The sequence below is a fragment of the Symphodus melops genome (genome assembly GCF_947650265.1).
Source record: "Symphodus melops genome assembly, chromosome: 1".
Classification (NCBI taxonomy): Eukaryota; Metazoa; Chordata; class Actinopteri; order Labriformes; family Labridae; genus Symphodus; species Symphodus melops.
Genome location: NC_136691.1, coordinates 4,388,513 through 4,414,008, shown reverse-complemented (window position 1 = coordinate 4,414,008; position 25,496 = coordinate 4,388,513). Strand labels below are relative to the sequence as shown.

The following is a 25,496-nucleotide window of genomic DNA, read 5'->3' as shown; positions in this document are numbered from 1 at the left end:
AGATCAGATATCCTCAGCTGCTCTCATTAATGTGTTTATTTAACATGCACTCAGCTCATCGTCTGCTGGCCTTGAATTTGACTCGGAGTCCTCCGCTTGTTTGTGGGTGTGTCAGTATGTAGACCTGTGAGTAAAAATAGAACTTACAGTTCCACATTACCTCGGTTTCAGCGAACCAGATCTACTTCATGTCTGTTTGCCCACTCATGATATTCCTCTCTGTGAGCTTTTTAACATTTATGCCTATTTTTCAGCAGAAATACTTCATAATGTTTTTTTAAACTTTTGGTCTTTGAGGTCTTTGATTACCACATTTCCTGTAAAAAGAAGAAACGGGGAAATGCCCTGCGTCATCCCGAAACAATGCTCCGACGATCACTGCGTAATGTAGAGGAAGAAACTGAGGCCGAAGCTCAAGCTAGTGCAATACACCAAATAAAGTGACAAACATATACATATTAAACCCATGAAACAAAGCCAATAAAGATATCACATAGTATCGTACAGTACAGCAGGACGTCGTCGTAGATTCACCTTCTCAGAATGTTTGATTCCTGTACACGTTATACATTGAGATAACGAGAGCTTAAAGACAGCAGCTGATTAGTTTACCGTAAATTCTGGACTATAAGCCGCTACTTTTTTCTCACACTTCGAGCACTGCGGCTTCTACTCCGGTGCGGCTAATGCATGGATTTTTTATGGGGGACAATGAGCTTCTGCCGCAAAAACATTTGACTTCGTCACGTCGGATCTTAATATCAGTCATTTTGCGCTTCATGCACGCACCCTCATGATGAAAAACACACAGAGAAATGCATATGATGCAGCTTTCAAGTTAAAGGCGATCGACCTGGCTGTCAAAGAAGCTAACAGAGCTGCTGCACGTTAAGATGACACTGACAGCGACAACAGAGACTGAGGAAGTGAGTAATGAAGTCATTCTGAGGCAGTGAATGGATGGACTTTTTCTTGTGAAATATATTACGGTCATCTTTTTCATCAGCCGTGTTACAGACACCGTCGGCTAGGCTTCGTATTGTAACGGTTCATGTTGTAAAGTCAGTAGTTGATAATGTGTTCATAATTCCGATTATGTGGAGAGTCAGTGAATGCACCAGCGAGAACGTGTTGAGTGGCTGTATGAGAGAACGCTGGGGGAGACAGTTGGATTGTTACGGCAAGTTATGTGTTGCTCTCTGCTGTAAACGGCGTGGTCACGGCCGACAGTGATCGGGTTATTAAAAGTTATTATTTGAACGCTCTCGTTGTCCTTTAACGTCCGTACGGACGCTACAGTATTTGCGGATGTTACCGGTAGCCTACGTCTGTGTAAATAGCTCTTGTTATAGCGTGGACACCTGCGGCTTATAATCAAGTGCGGCTTATATATGTACAAATACATTTATTTACTTATTTTTAGCCGGTGCGGCTTATATCCAGGTGCGCTCAATAGTACGGAATTTACGGTAGTTTGTTTGTTTGTGTCGGTTGCAGGATGGTGATGGAGGAGGGGGGTCAGAGAGACAGAAGGAGGGGAACTCCAGCGACAGCAGGAGGAGATGGGAGACAAATCTTCAAAGAACTTGGTGAGTGTCTTTTGACTCCAATATGTATCTATGTATTGATTGTAATGTCTGTTTGTAAAATGAGGCCCATATAGCATGTAAACCAACTCCAAAAAGCAAAGTGTTTATGGCCCAGATGAAGTTATTTGAGCATTTAAGGAAGAACACAACAAATGCAGGAGAGACATTTAAAAAACACAAACTCAAACACGATAGGATGAAACATAAATCACAAGTTAGAACTTCACGACTGAAGCCTCTGTGCTTCAGTTTGAGTTGAATTCATCCCAATCATTTAGGTTAGGTAGAGCACACGTTGATACCCTGGACAGCTATGTTGTTGTTGTAGATTATTTATTTCACTCTGCACTTAACATCACATACACATAGAAATGTCATATCAAGCACAAAGAATGAACGGAACTGAGGAGTTCAAATGTGGACCGGGAAAGATGATGGCTTAATCATGAGCTTATTATACCTCCGCTTTCAACACAAAGTACATCTATTTGTATGAATTTTATTTCTAGTATTAAACATAGCAAAAGCAAAAAAAATGTTAAATATACAACTTTGATTTTCTCTTTGAAATCCACCTTTAATGTATTTAGCTCCAAGTAGTTCAGGATGAAGAAGAAAAAGAAAAATAATGGGATGAATATTTGCAGTCTGAGATGGATGAGCTCGTCATGACGACCCAGCTGACTTTACAAATGTCTTCTTCTTCCTCACAGGGGAGCAGAACTTGGATGCCATTTGTCTCTCTACGTATCGAACAGCCTGCAAGCTCAGATTCATACAGAAGAGATGCAACTGTAAGTCAACGCTGATCTTTTCCAGCACGCTGACAAAACGCAACGTTCACAGCTTCTGACCCACATCGATTATTTCCATGTCAGAGTCAGAGACATGGAAGCAATGCCGATCGTTTGGACACATTTTGTCGAAGAGAAGACAACACCGAACAAAAAGAAGTCAAATGAAAACACTGCGTAAAATAACTATTTGCAAGAAATACAAGTTATTTATTTTCAACTTTTAAATAATAAATAAATAACCACACAAGAGTTCAGCAGATATGATCACTCTTTGATTAGAAATGATGATAGAATGAGTAGTTGAGCATATTTACAGGAGAAACTGTGTCAGTGAGCTATGAGGGCAAAACAACAAAAGAATTGTAATCGAGCTCAAATGTTCACTGAATTCGCCCAACTCGATCAGACTGTGTTACGTTGAGTCGATTTCTGTCATCTTAAATTCTCAAAGTTTCCTCTTCAGTGTCTCGTCTTGTCTAAGAATTCAGAATGTGTCACACAAATAACTAAAGTGACTGTAAACATTAATTTGACATGAACATAAGCTTTTTAAAATCACTTGTAAAATCCTTTAGTGTAAAGACTTCCCTCACCTGCCTTTTTGAATTCCAGTGCACCTGGTCGACATCTACAACGTGATCGAGGCGGTGCGAGACGCTGGTCTGAACGCAGTGGAGCTCCATGCTGGCATCTCTGTGGTCAGACTGGAGAACCTGGTGTCCTCCCTCTTCAACCAGCTCAGCAAGCGTCTGCCCACCACTCACACCATCAACGCTCGAGAGAGCACCGTCCTCTTGGTTGAATTCTTATTGGCTGCCGTTGACAGGTAACTTCAAAATGTTATTTCTTGATATTCCATCTTGAAATCTCGTCGAGGAAGTGGTGACATGTGACATGAAGTCTAACGTGTCTTTCTGTTATGTTGTGTTTCAGTGAGCCTGACAGCCGTCTGACAGTGTTCTCTGTGAAGGCCATGCTGTCCACACTATGTGGAGGAAAGCTGATTGATAAACTCCGCTGTGAGTACTGAAAGATATCACAAGAACAGTTGTCAGATCCATTATCCTGTGTTTCCAGTAAATATGCAAACCTTCCCCAACATTCATCATTTACCATGTGGGCTCTGGATGCAAACAAAGGAACGGATAAAACAGAATCTGAATCAGGATCGGTTTTTATTGTCAAGCACATTTACATATATAAGAATTTGGTCCAAAAAAACAAAAACAACAAAACAAGAAGCAGCAGTATTGACAGCATGACAGGTGCAGATATTAGCTTGTACTTCATTAGGGTCTATTTTCACGTGCTTACAGCTGCCAATGAACAGTGAATTAACATGTTGTTATACATAAGAAAACGACATCCGGCAGCCTTCATGCAAAAATAAAAATGTAAGAAAGTCGATAACAAAAGAACACATTACATACATATTTAATGTTGAAATAAAAACACATTTAAAATGTTAATCATTTACATCTTTGTTCAAAAACTTGTCATCATTTAAAGTCATCATAAAATCGGATATGTTGTCTTAAATCATTCTTCCTATTGTTGTGTATTTCAATGGTCCCTCTTTTTTTCAGTGTGAATGTATGTAATGTGTACACATTACGTATGTGCCACCTTGTGGACCATGCAGGTCAATGCTTCGGTTTGCTCCTTTTTATTTGACCTTCCCTGTTTATCAAAACAAGAATCTGCAAACAGTCACAATTTGAAGACTTGAAAAAAGTTTGTCTGTCTTTGTTATGAAATAAAAAAAAACAAGGTACATTTTAAGGAAGAATGATCAGAGTTCAGGTAAATGTTGTGGTAAATATTCAGGAAATGTGCTGATTTTATTGACAAGCTTTCCTGATTGTGCTTTTTGTGTTTCTCTCTGTTTCTGTAGACGTTTTCTCTCAGTTATCAGACTCCAGCGGTGTTTTGGTACAGTCCAAGTTTGACGGATTTCTGAGGGAGGCTCTCAAGCTGCCGACAGCTGTACATGAAGGACCGTCCTTCGGCTACACACACACTGTAGCCCGCTCATGCTTCCCTCAACAGGTCCACTCACACACCTCATCCTCATCCATACTTTAACCTCCATATATTTCTTGAGTTTTTTGCAAAGGCTTGCATCTCAGGCACAGGATGATGATAAAACAATTTCATTGTCAGACTTCTTTACATGAACTCTTTGTTTGTCCCCAAAGATTTTTTTTAATTATTATTAACTTGTCATTGATGTAGAAGAGGGTGATGCTCAACATGTTCCTGGACGTCATCGCTGACCCTCCACAGTGTCTGGTGTGGCTGCCTCTCATGCACCGCATGGCCAACGTGGAGCACGGTACTCACACACACACACACACACACACACACAACAAAGACACGCACACAAGCTGCAGCCAACTTCAACTGTAATTTACACACAGCAGTTGCCCTTTGGTTTCATGATATTGTACACTTGTGTTTTAATTGATGTTACAATAAACAGAAGGTTGAACAAGACTTTATGAAAACCTCACCGTATTTGAACGCTTCTGTTGCCATGTCCTGTCTCTTCTCTCTGTCAGTCCATCATCCTGTCACGTGCTCCTATTGTCGCGGCAGTGGCATGACTGGCTTCCGCTATCGCTGCCTACGTTGCCGTGGTTACCAGCTCTGCCAGGACTGCTTTTGGCGTGGCAATGCCAGTGGCTCTCACAGCAGCAAGCATCAGATGAAGGAGCACTCGTCCTGGGTGAGTGTGTGTGTGTGTGTGTGTGTGTGAGCCGAGCTTGATCTTTGTGTGAGCTGTATTAAACCTTGAGAGGGAACAAGTAAAACAAATTGACAAGACATTTTTCCAGGTCCTTGGGGCGAGGAGAGAACAGGTCAACAATCTGGTTTAATACTAACAATGAAAACAGTCATTTCAACTCACAACAGATCATCAAAACACTCAGCTCACAAATAAACCTTGATATATCTTTACAAGCAGTCAAACACTGCATGTGTTTCCTGTCAACTCTTTGCTCAACATGTCGTGTTGATTTCCTAAACAGAATGACATTTGTGAATTTTTAGTGATATTCTGAAAGCTAGCCTGAAGGGGGAAATGTTCTCAATGAAGATATTATGCATTAATAGATGGAAGCATAGTTGTTGAATTATTCATCATAACCCAGGCTTGGCATAATTTGGTTTATTAATGTTTCAGTTTCAGAGATAAATCTCTTCACTAGTGCAGCTTCTGCCACTCCTTCACACTTTCCTCATCACAGGGCAGAATAATCCAAATGATCCTCTGCACACATTTACATATAATTTCCAACATGACTCACTTTTGTGCTCTCATTTTTTTTTTCCACAGTTTTTCTGCCATATTTTATTGCACAAATTCTTTACTTTCTTCTGTGCTGCGTTTTATAACAGAAGAAAATCCGACACCAGACCTTGAAGATAATCTTCATATCTTTTAATCTCTCCGCTTTGAAAAGTTTTAGTGTCGTTTGGAATTTATTTACAACACGATAAAATGTGATTGGACATAAGAATAGTTTAATTCCTCTCATCGTCTACTGCCTGTTTATCTGCTCATTTATTGTGATCCCTATAAGCAGCTACCAGCCCAACACATGCCTTCCCTTGAGTCTACCACAAGTCATGTGTTCACGTAGAAGAAGTTGTTTTTATGACACGTTGATGCATGTACTGCTTTGTTTATAGTTAACATACTAACTTAGATCAAACAAGTCCACCTCTAATCATGAAAAGATTTGGCAGTTTGGCAGACAGGATGCAGACATGCATCATAGATCTCCCTGATCAAGCTAACCGTGCTGACATCACCCGTTACCAAGGTTACGGGCTTTTAATCAGAGAAGAGAAGTTACATAGAGCAGTAATAGTGAGACTGTTCTTTGTGATCAGCCCCGAGCTGAAGTTTGTAAAGTCACATATTCCATGAAGCTCTCTGACTTCTGTGTGTCTGTTCGGGGTTTGCAGAAGTCACCAGCGACAAAGCTTGGCCGAGCCCTGAGCAGGACTCTGGGCTGTGTGTCGTCCAGAGAGCCCCCTCACCCAATTTACCCCGAGGAGCCTGAAAGGACCCTCAACCTGGCCAACATAGTGTAAGAGCTCCCAACATCTAACACACTCACTGTCTGCTGCTTTTATACTTTATAAAGGAACGCCAAAACAGCATCCACTGAGCAGTTTATTGATTTGAGTAAAGAAAAAACAACATGTGCTGTTAAGTCAGACACTTGTACAGTTGAAGTGCCTCATAGATGATCTAATGCGAATCGTTAAATATTACAAAGAACACTTTGGTCTGTTAACAGTCGCACATTTAAATGTACACACAAAGCCAGTTGGCAGCTGTTAAGCCAACCGCCTCGGTAGCTCCGCCCCTCGTGGCGTGTCACACAGTTTGATTTTCCAAACATCAGTCGACTGGGTCACTACAAACCTCCAAGCACTGCACATATTCAGGCCAGCACACTGAGAGACTGCACTCAGCACACGTGAGTACTCAGAATGGTTCTACTGCAGGTTCATTCATTTACCAAACTGAAGTTTTTCAATCTCTTTTTTGTGCGTTTTTTCTTTTACTTTAGTCTGTATTCGCTCTCTTTGCTTCTCTTTTCGCCTCTGGTGATCTTTGCCCTGTCTGTGTTTGCTCAGACTAGCACAATTCACCGTTGCATGATTGCACTCAAAGCACGTGAGAGCGTGTTAGTGTTGGAGTGTAAGAATGAGTGTGTTCTCATAGGCAGCTCTTTGGGATTGAAAAAAGGTTCTGCACTTGTTTTCTGAGCTGTTGACTTAATGATTTGACTTCTGTCGAGAAACACATCAATGTCGGGGTTCATTTTAACATCTCTCACCAGGGTTAATAAAAGTCAGGACTGAATTTGTTAGCTGATCAAGCTTTTTTACCGTTTTAAATTTTCCCTAAACCTCAGAGACATGCGGTCAGCTCCTCTGCATGAACATGATGAAGAAAAGACCCATGAAGTACATTCACTGAGCAACCTCTGCCTCACATATCTGCAGCCCAAGGGCTTCAATATTCATCAGGTTGCAGAGGTTTGATTCATTATTCTGTGAGAAACTGTGTTCAGGCAATATACTCCAAATCCAATAATCAGAACACACCTCTGTATGAAAACTATTTTGAGAGAGAAACAATGAACAACTTTGAACAAACTAACAAAAAACGAAAGCTTAGGAGAGAAAAGTAGCCAGAGTGTGATTGTAAATACAAAGGTTACTCTGTTTTTTAGCATCCTGCAGAACACTGACTGCACTGTTCACAGACAACAACTAAAGACATCTCTTTCTGTAAAAAAAGGTGTGCTTAAGGATTCACTCAACGTGTCCAAATTGTTGACAATAAGGGCCCAAATAATTGTTCTGTTTGTGTGTGTGTGTGTGTGTGCGCAGCCCCACTCGTCCCCTTGAAAACACCAGAGAAGCCATGTTGCTGTCCTCATCGGCACCTGAGTCCTCCAAAAGGTAAACCGGAAGGATAGAAATAAAACATTTGCTCTTTGCATGTTTCTGGAGGTCAAGGGTAAATGACCGGCTTGAGTCAGCATGATATTCCCTTCTCTGAAGGTTTCCCCTCATTCTCTTGTTCTTTATATCTATCTTATGATAGTAGGGTACAATTTGTTTAAAAATCATTGAAGAACTGTTTAGGCTCAGGAGGAGCAGACAAAGACATGACTGAAGATAATAAACAAACTAGTTTCATGGTCGGGTTCAGTGTGGTCTGCAGACAGAACCTTCACTTTTATTTATTTTACGTCTTTCATACCAAACCAAAACAACAACATAACAAAAGCAGTCCTTCTTATCTGATGCAGAAGAGACGCGACGCAGTAGTTTTGTCTGAGGAGATGTTTTGATGCCCTGTCCTTCTTTGCTCCTCCTCTAGTTTGGCAGCTGCTCAGCGTATGAATGAGGAACATGCTCTGATTGCTGCGTATGTGAATCGCCTCCAAAGCAGCCCGAGGTGAGAGCTGTAGGCTTCATGGGAGTGGTCAGGTCTGAGGTCTGAGGTCAAACTACTGGATAGCCAAACGAAGGAGGAAAACAAACGTGTGCATGATAAAAAAATCACCTCTTCATGCTTATTAGTCTGTCTGCGGATCTTCATCAGCCTTTCAGAAATTGTTATCTACTTTTTGCACAGCGCGGTTTTATTTAACAGAGGGAAGTGCTTACTGACTTGAACTGATTTTTATTTTGGTTATCTTGAGATGCAGGTTTAGTGAAATAATCAAATCTTTACAAAGTATTTTTGTCTTTCCACTGTTGCTGGAACGAGGCTGCAGACCCTCCCCCTCCCCTTTAAGCCTTCAATGTTGTATTCATTTACAATAGTGTTACTTTGTATTGTTGGCTTTAGCCCGTTCCCATACTGGCTCTCTTCTGCGACAGGGACTTGTATTTCCCACCTGACACCTTTTGTTACCAGCAGATAACATCTGACACATATTCATCGTCCGTCTGAATATTTGTGACAACCGCAGAAAAACTGTTTCTGAGAAATATAAAGAGGTCCGCATTTGCTAATGGTCCTGCTTCGTGTGTGTGTGTGTGTGTGTGTGTGTGTGTGTGTGTGTGTGTGTGTGTGTGTGTGTGTGTGTCTACGTGACATTAGTGTGGACAGTCCGAGCCGGCAGGATGAGGAGCACAAACTGATCGCCCGATACACCTCCCGACTGGCAGAGACAGACAGCTCTGGAGTGAGTCAACAAGCCCTCATTCTGTCCCTCATGCAGTAAGCTGTGTTAAAAGCTGCTCAGGTCCCTCTGTGTTACCAACACACAATGCTGTGTGTTCACTCTCTGGCCTCAGGGAAGCAGCTCTAAACTCAGATCTGCTTGCAGTTGTAATATGATAAATGATCTACCCAGAGCTCCCGTGTAACCAGCCTTGTGTTTTTCTCTCAGGTGATACCTAACAGAAGCATCAACTTCGATGTGAACAAACAGAAGAGGGAGCTTATCGCTCAGCTGGAGTGCAAAAACAGGTAGAAATGTGTTGATAGTGAATAAGTTATTCATCATCCCATCATAAGTGTAATAATGTGCAGGCAGCACTTATAACATTGACATCTAGAGGCAGCAATGCACTCACAGAGAAATGAAGAAGAAAGTCAAAAGGAAGTGACGAATGTCAACAAACAGAAAGTCTGTGTAATTATGTCTTAAGATTGTTAAGATTCAGTGACTGCTGAGTTTCACGTTGAAAACAAAACTTATGTTTCAGAATATTAATCGCAAAAGTATCAAGCACAGAACACATCTACTGTGCAGATATGGCTCAATTTGTTGTGGCTTCTGGAGAGCGATGTTGAACAAGTTCATACAGTTTGAAAGCTAAGTTAGCAATAGCTACAACCTTGGCTCACCTTGTTAATGATCAATGGGCTTATCCTATCAAAATAAAATACACAAACTGACTCCTGCTATTGTGTGTCTGTCACTTAGAGGTGTGTGTGCTCTCTGTGTAATGTATAAACTCTTTCTACATATCATCCAATGAAGAGAAACTGTTCTGAAAACAAAAGACTCTTTAACTGTATGTTTAGTTCCTCAGGTGCAAACCATTGCAACCTTTTGATTACCGGTAGTTTTGTACCAATGAGCAACAATGAAACATCTTCTCTATTTTTCTTGAAGCAGCAATATGTAACTTAATCCCCTTTAAACAGGTATGGTTGATAATAGCACCATTTCTAACAGGGAGAATGATGTGTTTCTCATGTCCAAGAGCTTACAATACAAAAACAAGAAGAGTCCTCAGAATGAAAGTCCAAAGTGTGCTCCAGCTTACGTTTAACTTTGTTTCTCAAATGAATCTACCCGTCAGATTTTGAGCAGATTCAGTTCGTCCAATATTTACATGGAGATAAAAAGTCAGCAAAAGCCTGCATCAGTGTCTGAGTGTGTTTATGCTCTGTGTTCTCTCAGTCATGTTTCTCTTCTGCGCCTTAGCTGACAGTATGTTTTCCATTCCCCAGAGAGATACTGGCAGAGATCAAATGTCTCCGTGCACAGCATGACGCAGCATGCCAGGCCAGCCCGGAGAAGGGCACGACCAACCCGACTCTGCTCGCCGAGCTCCGTCTGCTCAGGTAAATTCCTCCAGCAACCAGCCTGCTCCCCTGCTGCATGTACACGTACTCACTCCACTGTTTGGGTTTTATGTTTTAAATAGATCCCACAGAAATGATCCCCAATCATCTATTTTAAAAAAAACAAAAAAAACAATCAGAGTTCTCTGTCTGCTTCCACTTTGTTTGCTTCACCGTGAGCCACAGTATCAGATTTGGCGGGAAATCTGCTGTGTAGCTTTGCTGCACAGAGGGAGAGTGCTTTAAGGCAGATGGTGATGGCAGATGGTGGCATTTTGTGTAAAGCCAATGTAAAATTCACTTCCAACATATTTATGCTTTTCAGTAAAAAAAAAAAAAAATTCAAAAGAAGAGGAGGGAAACTTGATATAAAAGAAATCTGCCTGTGGTTGTGTTGCAGTAAATGTGATCCAAGAATTCTAGTGATTTCAAGAGCTTTGTGACTTTTTGATATTTTCTTGTAATGTTTTTGAAATGCCATCAACCTGCAAGAAAACTGCGGCTGAAAATCAGACTCAGTTTACATGAGACACTTTTCATGGATTTTATCTGTTGTCAATCAGTCTGCATATGTTCCACTTTCAATAGAGGAGATTTACTTGAAGACACAGTCAGAGGAACTCTACTGCCGCTGTGTACAGACGCTGCTTTTCTTTCTTCTTAGTGCAGGAAACGGAAACTGTATCAGTTAAACCTCATTATCTCAGGCCGCTGAATGCAGTATTCAGGTCTGTTTAGAAACACAAGGGGGCGCCACATTCAAAAGGTTTTTTTCTTTTTTTCCAGAGAGCCCAGAGATGCACTTGTATTGATCTGTAGTGACTTTCATCCCAACATGCAGATTACAGTTATGGCGTAACGATAATCTACATTCACAGACGCCTCTGATTGTCTCAGGCGGGTTGTTGTGAAAAGTGAAAACAAAGGACACACGTTAACACCATGTCTGAAACCATTATTCAAGGTCACTCCGCTCAGTTTGAAGTGAACTTGAGGAGTATGCACCCACAGTCTTAATTATCTTGAGTAAATAACTGTTATCTGTTACAGGAGGAAAGAGCGCAGAGAGCGATAACATCACAACATTATGGGATGTAATGGACATGAGGGCAGACGAAATTTAAATCCACATTGACCTACAGAGACGTTCAAATGCCAGAATAATACATTTATGTTGGTGTCAGCTTGTCAAGGGTCTCGCCACTTCTAACACATTGATACAAACATCTTTCTCCTTCGCTCATTAATATGAAGTTTCTGCTCTGTCCAGTTACCATGGAGATGTTCAGGGTAGTTGAATAACTCATGGCTGGTTTCACAGCTGTATCTGCTTCTGCTCATTTTGAAAGATTGTATGTTCTGTAAATATTTAAAATAAGAAATAATTATCGAAGAAATAATCTGGAGTAAAGCATTTTACATAATGCAGATTAAGTGTTCTTTATATCGATCTGTAACTCGAGCTGTTGGACGCTTTACTTCTGGATCACAATGACTCAAATCTGGAGTTACTGTATGACTCAGGCTTGTTTTACTTGTTTATTTACTCATTAATCCTGCCATGTGAAGGGAAGCCAAGCAGGAATTAAACGAGTTGGGCTTCTACTTTAATGTCCCATCCAGACCAAGAACCTTTTTTGGGGGGAAAAAAAATAGAAAAAGAACAGGATTGTAAACACCTCCATATTCTTGTTTCTCTGTTCGGTTGTCAGCGACATACGCTGAATTTCTCATTTCAGTGCAGCTTTGATCCAACACTTTGAAGCTTTTGTGGCCTGCATGATGAACATCCCTGATGCTTCTGCCATCTGAGGAGCATTACATGTTTGGTTTCAGCGCTCTGTGGTCGTCTCGGATTCTCATGACACTCTCGGATAACAACCAGCTAACTTGTTCGGGTTTAACGTCCGCTGCGTCTTTTCTTTCAGCCCTGATACAAACAAGGAAAATGTGAAGGTTTTATGAACAGGCATTTCCTGGTCTTTGATCTAAACCCACAGTTTTCCATCCTTTTTGCTTGTCAATTTGGCTCTTTTTTCTGGCAGTGCTCACACATGGCTTCACCTGAATCCTACTTAAGAAACACCAGCTTCTTGTTTTACCAGAGGGAATCACGTTTTGGCACTTTCCTGTGATTTATCCGCTGATAAACCTCCTTAGTCACGGTGCAAAGCCAAGTAGCCAGAACCAGAGCGTGCTACTTTAAAGCCAGGGCTGAGAGGGATCAGAAATGTTTATGTGGTTTTGTGAAAACGATCAATCTACTAACTAATCACATTTTAGGATTCATGACGTGCGTGAAGTGTTAAACAAGCCCGTCTAATCCGAGACATCTTTGAGGCTCAGCTCTCTGTCGTTTTATCATCCTCTGTAACCTCAAGTGGTTGTATTTGTACTGATGTGCCATGTGATTGTGAATTCTCTGAATCCTTTGGTTCTTTAATTGCTGCCTCCTTACACTCGGGTCATAAACAATAATGGAGGGTTGCTTGCTGTCTCATGCAGACAAAGGAAAGATGAGCTGGAGCAGAGGATGTCGTCTCTGCAGGAAAGCAGGAGGGAGCTGATGGTACAACTGGAGGGACTGATGAAGCTGCTCAAGGTGACACTCACACACTGAAAGCCTCTGGGTTTTTTTTTTGTTTCCAGCATGGTGTACTGTCACACTCTAGAGGGCGAAGCTTCCTGTTTTCCTCACACTTGTACGTGCCAATCTCTGCAGTAACCAGCCTCACTGTTCCCTCTGCTGTTTCCTCCTGAATAATTCCACCTTTTTTCCACTTCTGATTGTCTCTAACCTCTTCTCTTTCCATCCTTTTCTCCCCTCTTTTGTTTCCGACTATCCCTGTTGTGGCCATGTAGGATGAGGAGCAGCGACAGGCAGTAAGTTGACTCTGAATGTTGTGAATGTGGGAGTTAGCTCTGACGTCATGCTGTAAAGTCAAAATCAGTCAGCTTTACAAGCAGCGAGGAGGCTGCCTCATTTTTCCAAGTGGGAGAGTTTTTAGCGGCAGAACTGTTACTACGTTGTTGAATTGACGTCAGTGTTGCAACAGAAATGACAAGTTAGATGTTTCTTAAACGTGGAAGATCTGTAACACCTCCGATAAAACCCCCTTTTCTCAGGCGCAGGCAGCTGGCTCTTCTCACGCCTCTCCTTCCCGACCGAGCCCGTCGACCGTCCGCTCTGTAGGTGCTGCCTCGCCCCCCGTTCACATGTACCCTCCTCAAGACTCACTTGCTGGGGTCGGGGGTGACGTACAAGAAGCGTTCGCCCAAGGTAGGACTCGACTGTTGTTCTTTTCTAAAACTGTTTTCAAATTGAACTCCTTTATTTTTTTTATTTTATCCACCACACAGGACAAATGTTTCTGGTCTTATCCTAACAAGGTTTACATGTTGTTCCAACACTAAGATGCTCATTTTAAAATATACTAACAATTACACTTTTCTGAAATCATCACCTGATGCATTTTAAGCTAGTCTTTAAATGAAACAGTCCTTTTTTATGTTTTCTTTTTTCATAGAATGATGAACTATTAAAGTAATGGGTTGTTTGTCTTTTTCTGCTCTGTGTTGTTTGTTTGTTTTTGAACGCTGGATTTTGATACCTAAACTGTAACTTTGATAAAATGTCTGTTAAAGAGTCGTGTTGTCATTGCAGATTTGTTGACTGTATGGTTTTATTGAATCAGCTACAGTAGCTTCCATCCAATGATTCACATTAGTTTCACCTTATTAGCAGTTCATGATGCGCTGTAAATCTTCAATCTGTCATATAAACCCATCGACAAGAACAAATAGTTGAAGAAGCAGAAATGAAAAAACATCCAAGTCAAATCAAATCAAGGTGTATTCATACCGCCAAAATAAAACAAAAACACAAGGGATGGATAAACTGTGTGTGTGTGTGTGTGAGTGTGTGTGTGTGTGTGTGTGTGTGTGTGCTAAATGAATTCTGTTCTGCTTTAGACAGATTCTTGTTTTAAAGTGATGAAGTGTTTTTGCAGTCATCCTTTAGAAAAGCTGGAAATGAGTTTTTTTAAAGCATGTAAATCATTCTGGTATTATCTGTGCTTCTATAGAAAATTGTCATTCATGTTTCAGAAAGTGAGTTATATTGTAGTTGAAGAACATTACTTTTGACAACACTGGATTTTTATTTTTCCTCACGCCTCTTCTTCACTTCAGGGCCCAGAAGGAACCTGAGGAACGACCTTCTGGTGGCAGCCGACTCCATCACCAACACGGTGTCGTCCCTGGTCAAGGAGCTGCACTCTGGTACACACACACACACACACACACACACACACACACACACACACACACACACACACACACACACTCTGTATATCTGCACAAACACTTTGTCATTATCAGTTTCAAGTTCCAGTTTTTTTTTTTCCTTTTTTTTTTTACGTCTCTGACCCACAATTCACAAATAAGGACAAAAATTATGTTTTATGTTTTTTGTCTCCCAAATTTGGTTATAAATCTTCGAATGTTTTATGTCTGCTTTACAAAAACAGCAACAACAAACGATTTAAATGTTGACCTCTGACCCTCTGTTCTGACCAGATGATGTTCGTGAGGAAGAGGAGAGGCTGCTGAACGGGAAGGACAGAGGTAAGTCTCCTCAGTATCTCTCCTTCTCATTCCACCTTATCCTCTTAACACGCTAACACAACCTCACACTGACATGCTCAGTTAGTGCTGCCACATCAGCATCTCTACATTTACACTTACAATAACATGATAACGTTCCCGAGATGTTCTCTGAGGGTCAGTATTATCGGGTTTCTTCAATACCGTCGTTAGGTTACGAAAGGCAGTTAAAATGTCCCTTCATGCCTTTGACGAGGAATTCTAACTCCCGTTGTCACACTGCAAAATGAAAAAGAGGAGAGTCGAAGACAAAATGTTCCAGGAACTCAGCACTTGCTTTTGTATCTTCACAAGTTAAAACGGCATTATTTTAACAGTGACCTAATAAAAGCTCAGCACAGCTGTACACAGCTCTTACCTCATTAGCATAACCGTGTGTGTGTGTGTGTGTGTGTGTGTGATGCTCCTTTATTGGTAACTGTGCATCGTATTCTACAAACCAGAAACTTCTTTCTATATAAAATGTAAAATCTGAACCCCTTCTTTTAAATGTTGTGAAGTAAAAGTATGAACTTCTTGGAATTTGACAGACTTAATTGAAGGGTTTCAAAATCATACCAATGTAGATTTTAAGGCGGTAAAAAAATAATAATCAATGATTACATTCATGGTGGAAGATCGATTTAAATTTTGACTTGGAATGAAAGAATATAAAACCTTTCTCTGCGAATTTTGCACTGCGATGACTGCAAAGATACTCAGACCACTGCATTCCTAAAATGTTTTATGAAGAAAAGCTTTACCATACGCAGTCACTTAATGTCTGTGGAGATCAGCATCTACTCAGCTGTGATACATAAAAAACTCACAGGGTCGTTAACTCTATCAGTGTTTTTCGGACCAAACGGTTCTGGGGACTGTTTGAAGAGGAACTCTCCGCCAGGGGAGTTTCCTGAGAGCTACACCACATGGGGACTTTTGTTCTTCTGTATTCTCATCACCATGGTAACTACTCTGAGGCAGGAGCCAAAAAGGTTCCTCTAAATGGGGTTCGAGGAACTAGATAGATAGATAGATAGATAGATAGATAGATAGATAGATAGATAGATAGATAGATAGATAGATAGATACTTTATTGATCCCGAGGGAAATTCAACTACAATAGTTCATAGTTCTTGCGGTGTGAAAGAGGCGAAGGTTCAATTAGTTCCTAGAACGATGAAAAAGTGAGTCTGATAGACAAACAGATTGATAACACCCTTTCTAAATCACCTCAAGCTTTGTGCTCTTATATAATGTTGCTGTCATATCAGAACACTTTTACACTAATCCCAGTAAAGCTGGAAAACGCCCATTTTGGTTTGGATCTACTTTCACCTTCTGCTCAGAGCCAAGCTCCTCTGCTTCAGTCTGAGAGGGGGAAAAACAAGTTTTCTTGGCATATTTAAAGTCCTTCTGTCTTACGTTATCAGCCATTGGGGTGGACTTTGAATGCACTTGTTCTCGCTGCTTTCCCTGCATGCCTTTCTGTGTCTGTGTTCCACGCTCTCCATCCGTTCTCCAGGCGCTCTCGTCTGCACTGCAGCAAGCTTCGTTAACATGCCGTCTCATTAGCCGCGCTCTCCGGAGCCCCTTCTCTGTACAAGAGGACCGCCTGCAGAGACGAGACTTCCTGGTCGGCTCTCGGGGTTCAAACTAAACACTTAACAGAATACTAACCTGCTGCACTAACCCCGCCGACCCCACAGCAGACAGACAGACACGAGGCCAGGGCTCAGCTGCACGCTCCAATCAGTTAAGTTTTACAGTTTGATGATAAAATGCCGTTTTAGACTTCCCACTATAAAGTCTCTTTTCTTCAGAGTTAGCCAATTTGTGTAGCACCTGCCAAGCACAGTGAAGGTAGATTGTTCTGCGGGCTGGTCTGGTTGTAATTACTGTCTCTGGCATAAACTCGTTGCTCTTTAAACCTAGCACTGCAACTTCTGCTGTATGCACTGTTATGTGTTGTATGTACCTATTGGAACGCCGAATCACCTCTCTGCACAAGAAATCCACCTTTTGAGGAACTAACAAAGAAACATTAACCCTCAACGCTGACAGCCTGTCTTTTCTTCAGCAGGCTAAAATGATCACAGGACGAAACGAGAACAGTGAACGGTAAGTGACCACTGAATTAGCCTTTCATAATATTATACTAAAACTGCACCAATGCATGAAAACCCCCAGAACTATTCCAACATTTTAAGACCTTTCCTTTAATCCTGTTTGTCAGAATATTACATATACTTGTGATTGGTTGTCTGACTGTTCTGTCTCTCTCTCTCCTCAGGCAGTTTCATCACAGAAAGAGGAGACTGACCCTGCTGGGATGAAATGATACTTTTATGCATAGTTAGCCAATGGGGATTAGAGCTCCACTGCCAATCAACCAATCACGATGCTGGACACCAAATGACCGCGGGGGTCCCTACTGATGTATAGCTGTTGATTCTGTGTGTGTCGTGTCACTGTAATTTTTGATTTGATCATCATAGCGAAACAGGGAAATCTGAAACCTACTGATTTGTACTGTAGCATGTGCGTGTGTTTGTGTGCGCTCTGCATTTTCAAAGTTCCAGTAGGTGAGAGGGATGTCGTGAAGAGACAGAAAGATGCGTTTAGGAAGAGTGTGAAGTAAAATGGGCAGGAAAGTTTCAGAGGGATACAGGATGTTGTTCCGGATTGGAAAGAAAATTGAAGAACGAACGAAGGAGAGTGGAAAGGAGCGAGAAGTGAGTTTTAACGTTTTAAGTTTCGGCACTGTGTGCTTCGTATTTATTGCCTTGATTTGACTTTGGCTGTTTATTCTTTTGGTTGAAATGTTTATGTGAGTGTGGTCAGGCCCTGCTGAGATGATAAGCTTTAATGGGACGTTTCCTGCCTCCTCACTCTGGCTGCAGCGATGCAGGGTGGAGCGGTGAAGTCCCAGTCGTGCTCCGTCTTTCTGAAACCTGGATGAGATTAGCTCAATGGTGCTGTTATGATCACAGCTCAGGTTGTCCAGGCTTTTTCTTTGTATCTTGGTACTGCAGCAGGACTCCCGTCAGAGAAGTTATCTGATTACATTGTGTGTGTGTGTGTGCGTGTGTGTTTGTGTGTGTGTTCGTTTGTAAGAGACTATAAAACTGTTGGCTTCAAAACAGAGTCATTGTAGCGGAGTAGAGGCAGAAATGGGCTCCTAAAGTATTTTTTAAGGGTCAGTTTACCAAAATTTCCCAGCCCGAATGTCCCAAGACAAAACATTGGAAATAAAAAAAACAAAAAAGCAAACTCTGTACATCTGTTCCCTAAAAAGGGTTTTATTGTTCTCTGAATTCACTCCGTTTTAACCCTTCGGTTGTCAGTGTTTTTAAAACTCTGACATCTTCAGGACTTAAAAACGTAAATGTTTGATTGAATTTAAAGAGAAAAACAAGCAAGTAAAGAACAACTAAGGATGAAACTTTAAAATCCTACAAAGATCAACCCTGAGTCTTAGCGGGCTTCAGTTCGTTGTTAACACAAAAAAAACCCAGGGATGATTGACAGCACCAAAGATAGAAAACAATCTACAATCTGTACTAACAAGTCCAGATTCATTCACATTTTTACAGGTTAATTTCTGTTTGACTTTTTTTTCCAACCTGACATGCAGATCAGGTGACATCAGGAATAAGGGCCACAGCTTTAGTTTTAAAGGAGTTTAAAGTTTTGAATCTATACTATGAGCAGCATGGTAATAAAAAGAATTGTGACTGTTTTTGTTATTAGAAGCAAAATAACAGTAAAATATAACCTTAATCTATCAAGGCATCGTAAAGCTTAAGATCAGGGAGGAGAAACAAAATGATGGAGACATTTAGAAACAGGAGAAACAAATACATCAGAATGCCAAAATTGTAATTTTGTTTTAACATGCCATGTATGAATCATTGCTTGTTCCCTCCCCCACAAAGGAGTGGGGCTTTAAAGTGTAGTGCAGTACCTGTTTGGCGAAGAGCCAGAAAGCACTGCCTACGCCATATCGCTCCTCACACGGTGCTGATCTTTGATGCCTCAGAAGCTTTCTGGTAAAATAGTTGGAAGCCAAAATCGTCTGTAATGTCGACCACACGTAGCACCCTGAAACCTTCAGGCTGGTGCTCTGTATACAGATTTGAACCCAAATGGACTCGCTGAGCCTGTGTCAGGTCAGGTTTGATTTATTTTCATGTAACAGACTTAAGTTCATTTTTATTATTCTGGGTTTTGGATCGTTCTCATCAGAAGCTGTACTTCACTGTTTTGTACATTTGGATCAGTTGGACATCTCTAAGACTCCAGCAGCCCTTCACGTGATTGGACTGCCTGCTTATCACATGAAACGTGAGCGTATGATTGACAGGCTGAGTGAGTGATTCGATAAATGACCAGGCTTGTGTGTTTGCGTGAAAGAAAGAGTGAGCAAAATCAAGACTGACAGGACAGACATGTCCAAACATGAAGCTGTTAACGACTTCAGCTCTGAATCTGACGGAGCTGACTGAGTGAGAAGTATTGATTGATCTGTGTTTCATCTGCAATAAATAATATTTAACGTCAAACTCCTGAGTTGAGTCTTTCTGTGGGACTCCCCAGAAAACAACTGGTCGGGCAGCAACATAATAAAAGGATATGTGAACTAAAAGTCTTCCATGACTTTCCAGTACTATGTCATAGTCATGACCTCAACATTGTATTCTCCCTCTGGTTCGCTCATGTTTCTTCAAGGTCTGTTTCCCACTACAGTTTGGCAAGAAAAGCATTGAATGTAATTCATCTGGAAAATACAATCCCATGAAGTGACCCATTTGTAAAAATTCATTGACTTCTTTATCAAAAAAAATAAATAAATAGCAAGAACCTCGGTGAACCCTGCAGGAAAATAAAGAAGAGGGATTGAGCATCGCTGAACAGGAAGTGTTTTCATCAACCTTTGTAGACTTTGACTTCTCCTTTTAACACTTGGTGAGGAGGCGCTGAATAATGAAGATTCAAGATGAACTTCTATCGTCTTAAAAAGGTGAAACATTTGTCTTGGGCTGTTGAAATTTTTTTAGGACCAAAGATTCACAGACAGTGATGCGTTTGACCTTTAGAAGTAAGCAGGAGAAGAGTTGGACTTATTAAATTATCAGGAAACAAAGATGTACGGGACAAGAGCAGCAAAGACAAAAGATGTAGTGTTTAAATTTAAGACCTTTTAAGTAAATGCACTAAGACTGCATAATTTAACCATAGTAGGATAATAAGGAATGTTAAAGAAGTATTTACCTTCTTACTGATCACACTAGTCCAGGGGTAGACTTTTATTTTAACTTATCTTCCTGTAGGCCAGTCTTTTTGCATAACCCAATTTCTATTAATAAACACATCCAGCATAGACTCCAGAAATACACCTTATTTCTCCCTTCCGAGGAGGACTTAAAAACTTCCTCCTTGATTTAGTGTCGTCATTAGTATGGATGAACAGTTTTCACTTTTCCCATGAGCTCCCCTCAGAGGTCACGCCTGTGTGTGTGTGTGTGTGTGCGTGTTGTATATGTTTGTGAGGGTGTGTATAAGCGGGGAGGGAGGGGGTGTAACCTATACACTGAATGAAGCTCATTGAGGGTGTCTGTTGTTGGTGACCTCACTGACTGCTATAAATAACCCCCCACCCACCCTCCGTCCCCCGTACTTACTCACACAAACAGTTATGACCCTTCTCAGACGGGATCTTTACACTTTTCTTCTCCTGCTCCGAGGTCAAACTGAGTTTACTCTTCTCCACTGGAGCATTCGCTTGTCATGGTGCAATAAAAATCCTTTTGATCAGATTGAGCCCCCAGTGAGGATTCTCATAATCAACTAAATGTTTTAAGTCTTTAATCAGGGTGAACTTCAACATGTCTGCTAGTTAACACCATTAAATATAGTTTGTCACTTTCTGCTGCTCGGAGTCTCTTATTCTCACTTCATTTTCTCCCATATGAAGAGGGAAGCCATTTTTTATGACCTCACCCTCAAGGTGGGAAATGAGAAAACGTAAAAACCACTCCACCATCAATCCGCCGTCGTATTTTTACATTGAACCCCAAACAGGAGCTTTATTGGTCCGAATGCTTGATTCTACATTGCATCAGTTTTGCTGAAACACTCTAAGCTTGACGATTAAATAAACAGCTCAGGCGTCACGCACACATAAGGCAGAGCAAGTTTATTTATAGAGAACATTTCAACAACAAGACAACTCAAAGTGATTCACACAAGACGTCATCGTTTTTAAAAATCACTAAAGCAAACCATTCTGACCTCCCTGGTCATTTTTCACTATACCTCCTTCTGATCCAAGATTTGAAGGAGTCACGTGAGTGTCTCGACAGGATGTGTATTTTTACGGTTGTACGCAAAACCTCTGACTGATTATAACAACAGTTATCACAGGAAATGCCAAGTTCAGTCACAAATGTAAAACACCCTGAGACCCTGAAACTTCCACCTTCAGGAAATCCAACATCTGTTATCACCATGTTTTTTTTCTTCCTCCCAACATTGTTCGACAGCATGAACCATTCGGACACACACACAAAAACAAACACTAACAATAATAGAATAATTCCTCTGCACTTGAATGTGGCAGTACATATTAGATAATGCAAGTACACACCTCATAATGGATTCATCATTTTAGGGTCTTGCTGTCTTGTAATGTAGAAATGTGACGTATTGCACCTTTAAACGTGAGGATCTCATCTGTTTGGTAATGTGTGGATTGGATATTTTTTCGCAGACAGTATGAACATCAGCGTGGATGTTTTCTCTTTTTATGACACTAAACTAAATGATATCAAATGATTTGGTTTTCTGTGTCGAGGATCTTTAAGAATGACCTTGACGTACTATTTTGATCATTTTCATCTCCTAATATCGGTCAAATGAGCCGACATCCTCTCTGCGTGATTTACACTCTCTCCTCACTACACTTTGAGTTAAAGGAAAATGCCTCTCTCTTGTGTTTATTGACACCAGATTACTTTACATGAATCTTTTAAATGTCCCCCTTCCTGTAAACACTTTCTTTCCACCATTATTACTTTATTTACTCCTCACTCTATCTTTTCATGAATAGCGTGTTCACAGTGAGTGAACAGGTTTCAACTTGTTGCGTCAGGTTTGTTCTACACCTGCTGAAGAACCTCAGGAAAAAAAAAAAAAAAAAACGAGTTGTCGGGCAAGACAGCTTACTGCTCTGACTGGTGGGTTATAAATGGGAGACAGATAACGCAGAAATCAGGACTTTATTGTCTGAGATTCATCTGAGATTATTCAAAAGATGGAAAATGAGAAAAGGAAAAAGTGCATTAACTGCGACACATCCTGCCTTACATTCTTTCTGATGTGTCTTAAATGATACCTTTGTGGTTGGTAAAAACAGAACAGAGATATATATTTATGGTATTTAGAAAGCCATAAAACAAGAAGAGTAATAAATAGACCTTTAAAACGTCCTAGCCTTAAGGTTAAGAAATAATCCCAGAGTAATTCTGGTATATTTTTTTTGCACTTTTAATGCTAAAAGCTTGAAAAAAAAAAAACATTTCTCTAATTATGTTGAGCGCCACGCAGTGAACCTGAAGCCTCCAGCCCCCCCTGAGGGTCTGCAGCTCCAGGGAGCCATCAGCTGTGTTAATTTGGTCATCAGGGATGTTGGTTTTGGCATTTAACAAAAAACAAAATACTCCCTGTCAGAAATGTTTTTTACTGTGCACTGTCCCTGTTAGATAAATAATAGATTAAGTCACTGATGCAGAGTAAATCCAGCATGACCTTAATGTTAGTAAAAGTAAAACATGAATGACTTCCACCAATGAAGCATTAAATCAGAATGTGATGGCTTGTCTAACATTAAAACACTCTGGTTGTCCTGTCAGGCTCTTGGAGGCGACATTATTCCCTCCAGCATTCTTTCAGACAATTTTTTTAGCTCCTCATTATCATCCGTTACACCAGCCGGTGTGTGCTGTTTGACAGACGATTCAGTCTCAAGTGTGCTCCTGAATTGAAGACGTGTAAGATGCTTAGACTTGTTGAAAACTCTGTGGTGGTAAAACACCTCACAACGTGTCATCAGAAACCCCCTCTGCATGCTGAACTTGGATTCTTGAACACTTTCAGGACAGACTTGCTCTCAAATGACCCCCTATCATAATCAGAATAGAGGACGCTTGCACAAATATTCACTCCTTGGGTTCATCATTTTAATTAGACCTCCTAATATACTGAGTCAGACTCCTTGTATGTTCACATACCTAGCCAATAAAGCTCCTTCTGAGCCTCCAGCTATCGGAGCCTAAATTCTTTTATGTTTCCATGTTTTATCCATAAAGTGCACTGAGGGTTCCAATTATTGAATAACTAAAGCAACAGGTAATAAACCAACTTTTTCTGTGCGGGGAAGTTCAAGTTATGCAGTTTATTGTTGTTAAAATGTTAAAATGAAAGGAAACAAATATATTTAATTGATTTTGCAGCAACCATGGGACAATAAACTCAGTTTAATTGTCAGCGTTTAACTGATGCTTTACTTCACTCGTTTTCACGTGCGACGTGCGCTTGTGTGAGTGCGCATGGACGTAAGCGCGTGTCCGCGAGTGTGCGCGTGTTTTGTCCTGAGTTACGGTTGTAGACTTTAGGACCTCGCGGAAACTTTCTCTCCGGTGTGGCAGCCACTGCAGCGCGTGAGAGAGCGAATGAGCAGGCCGGTGGTGAGAGAGGGAGATAGAGGGTGATAGAGAGGCAGGCGGGAGTGCGCGAGCCAGCAGCGGAGAGAGAAGACCCGGTAGAGCGCGAGGAGGGAGAGGGAGAGAGAGAGAGAGAGAGAGAGAGAGGGGGTGAGTGAGTGAGTGAGTGAGTGAGAGAGAGAGAGAGAGAGAGAGAGAGAGAGAAAGAGAGAGAGAGAGAGATCAAGAGTGAACGAGAGGAGAGAGAGCGACGACCATCAGCGTCCGTGTGCCTGAGGGACGGACGACACGGTAAATATAAACATTGCATTTTGGCTCGTGAACGCACACCGGCACTCGTTACAGCCGTGAAGTAATTTACAGCCATCTCCTAAAGTCATCTCTCGCGCGCTCCGGTGCCAAACCGTTGGTTCCGTTTTAGCAGATGATGTGCGCGTGAAGACGGAGCGGTGCGCACACGGGGCGAGTGAACTTGGTGAGTTCTTTTGCACATTGGCAGGAAAAAACACGGAAACATACCTATAGCATAGGTGTTACACTTTATCCGGTGATGCGTACAGCCCACCTCCCACCTTAAACCCCTCCAGACACCAGCAGGTAATGTTAAACCAGAGCGCACCGTCCTCTTCACCTACCAGATGCAGACAGACACATCAGCGCGCGGAACAGTCGCCTCAGCGGAGCGCGAGCGCGGGGACGCGCGCCTGCCGGGGTTACTGAGTGCATTCGGTCTGAAACGCGCCCCCGTGTGTGTTTTTTACCTGACCCAGTAAAGCTCATCGTTGCTACACACTCAGACACGTGTCTCACACCGGCAGCCCGCCCCGCGCACGCCCCGCCGGGATTATACGCCGTTTAAAGAGAGGCCGTCCGGTAAAGGCCGCGTGAGGTCGCTCCCAATATTAATTGCTATAAAGCTGGATCTGTCGAGCCAGCAGAAATCAGTACGACACGTCCGGCTTCGACTTTAAATATAAAAGTCTTTTTAAGATTAGGAAAAAAACAAAACAAACAGCTATTACCAATACTGTCCTGTCATCAAACGACTTCAAGCTGTGTGGACACAGATATTTACGACTATTTAATGAATATATATTTTAAATATTTATTGTGCTCAATTCCTTTAAGTGTTTTTAAGTTATGGTGGATGTAGGTTTGCAACCACCACAACATAAATGATTATTTTCTCGTTTGTAGATTGTGTTTTGGTCGATGAATAGCTTTAACCATTTCCGAAAGTTCAAGGTGCCATCTTTACATTTCTTGCTTCATCAGAGTGTATCCTCAAACTGTTCAATTAATTCTTATAAAAGAACAACAGAAACATGCAGGCCTACACAGAAAACAGCCAGAAACAAAGAGGTTGGGATATTTTTCCAAAATATGGATGAACAGTCACTTACTTAGCAAAGTTACCTTTTTCATATTCTGCCATTCAGAGAACTCAGCAGTTTCAACTTTATTGGTTCTATGTTCAGTCTAAGTCATTCAGGTGTCTGAGGTCATGTCCACCTATAGAGCTAAGTTTCCATTACATATTCAAGAAATCATAAACACACCACGCCTGCCCTTTAAAAAGTGTAACGTTTATAGCCTACTTAAAAGTGGCAGTAGCACGAAA

General features: G+C 41.3%; 2 protein-coding genes across 4 annotated transcripts in view; both read left to right on the top strand.

Moving 5' to 3' along the window:
- Positions 1 to 19,717, top strand: part of dtnba (dystrobrevin, beta a) — a 28,613-nt gene extending 8,896 nt beyond the window's left edge. The window contains exons 3-22 of one of the 3 annotated variants that reach the window (XM_079363008.1): positions 1,498 to 1,589; positions 2,303 to 2,383; positions 2,999 to 3,212; positions 3,320 to 3,405; positions 4,281 to 4,435; positions 4,622 to 4,721; positions 4,948 to 5,114; positions 6,362 to 6,486; positions 7,805 to 7,876; positions 8,301 to 8,378; positions 9,030 to 9,114; positions 9,322 to 9,401; positions 10,395 to 10,508; positions 13,014 to 13,110; positions 13,371 to 13,391; positions 13,635 to 13,788; positions 14,700 to 14,789; positions 15,087 to 15,134; positions 17,236 to 17,273; positions 17,446 to 19,717. In XM_079363008.1, the coding sequence (XP_079219134.1) occupies positions 1,499 to 1,589; positions 2,303 to 2,383; positions 2,999 to 3,212; positions 3,320 to 3,405; positions 4,281 to 4,435; positions 4,622 to 4,721; positions 4,948 to 5,114; positions 6,362 to 6,486; positions 7,805 to 7,876; positions 8,301 to 8,378; positions 9,030 to 9,114; positions 9,322 to 9,401; positions 10,395 to 10,508; positions 13,014 to 13,110; positions 13,371 to 13,391; positions 13,635 to 13,788; positions 14,700 to 14,789; positions 15,087 to 15,134; positions 17,236 to 17,240 (1,863 nt within the window). In that variant the 5' untranslated portion in view covers position 1,498 and the 3' untranslated portion in view covers positions 17,241 to 17,273; positions 17,446 to 19,717. Of the gene's footprint in view, positions 1 to 1,497; positions 1,590 to 2,302; positions 2,384 to 2,998; positions 3,213 to 3,319; positions 3,406 to 4,280; positions 4,436 to 4,621; positions 4,722 to 4,947; positions 5,115 to 6,361; positions 6,487 to 7,804; positions 7,877 to 8,300; positions 8,379 to 9,029; positions 9,115 to 9,321; positions 9,402 to 10,394; positions 10,509 to 13,013; positions 13,111 to 13,370; positions 13,392 to 13,634; positions 13,789 to 14,699; positions 14,790 to 15,086; positions 15,135 to 17,232; positions 17,274 to 17,445 lie in introns of all 3 variants that reach the window. The other 2 variants (XM_079363007.1, XM_079363006.1) reach the window with 2 other exon arrangements.
- Positions 19,718 to 23,965: 4,248 nt separating this feature from the next.
- dnmt3aa (DNA (cytosine-5-)-methyltransferase 3 alpha a) overlaps positions 23,966 to 25,496 on the top strand; it is a 57,673-nt gene continuing 56,142 nt past the window's right edge. The window contains 1 exon segment of the mRNA XM_079362910.1: positions 23,966 to 24,166. The gene's annotated coding sequence lies outside the window, so the exon portion shown is untranslated.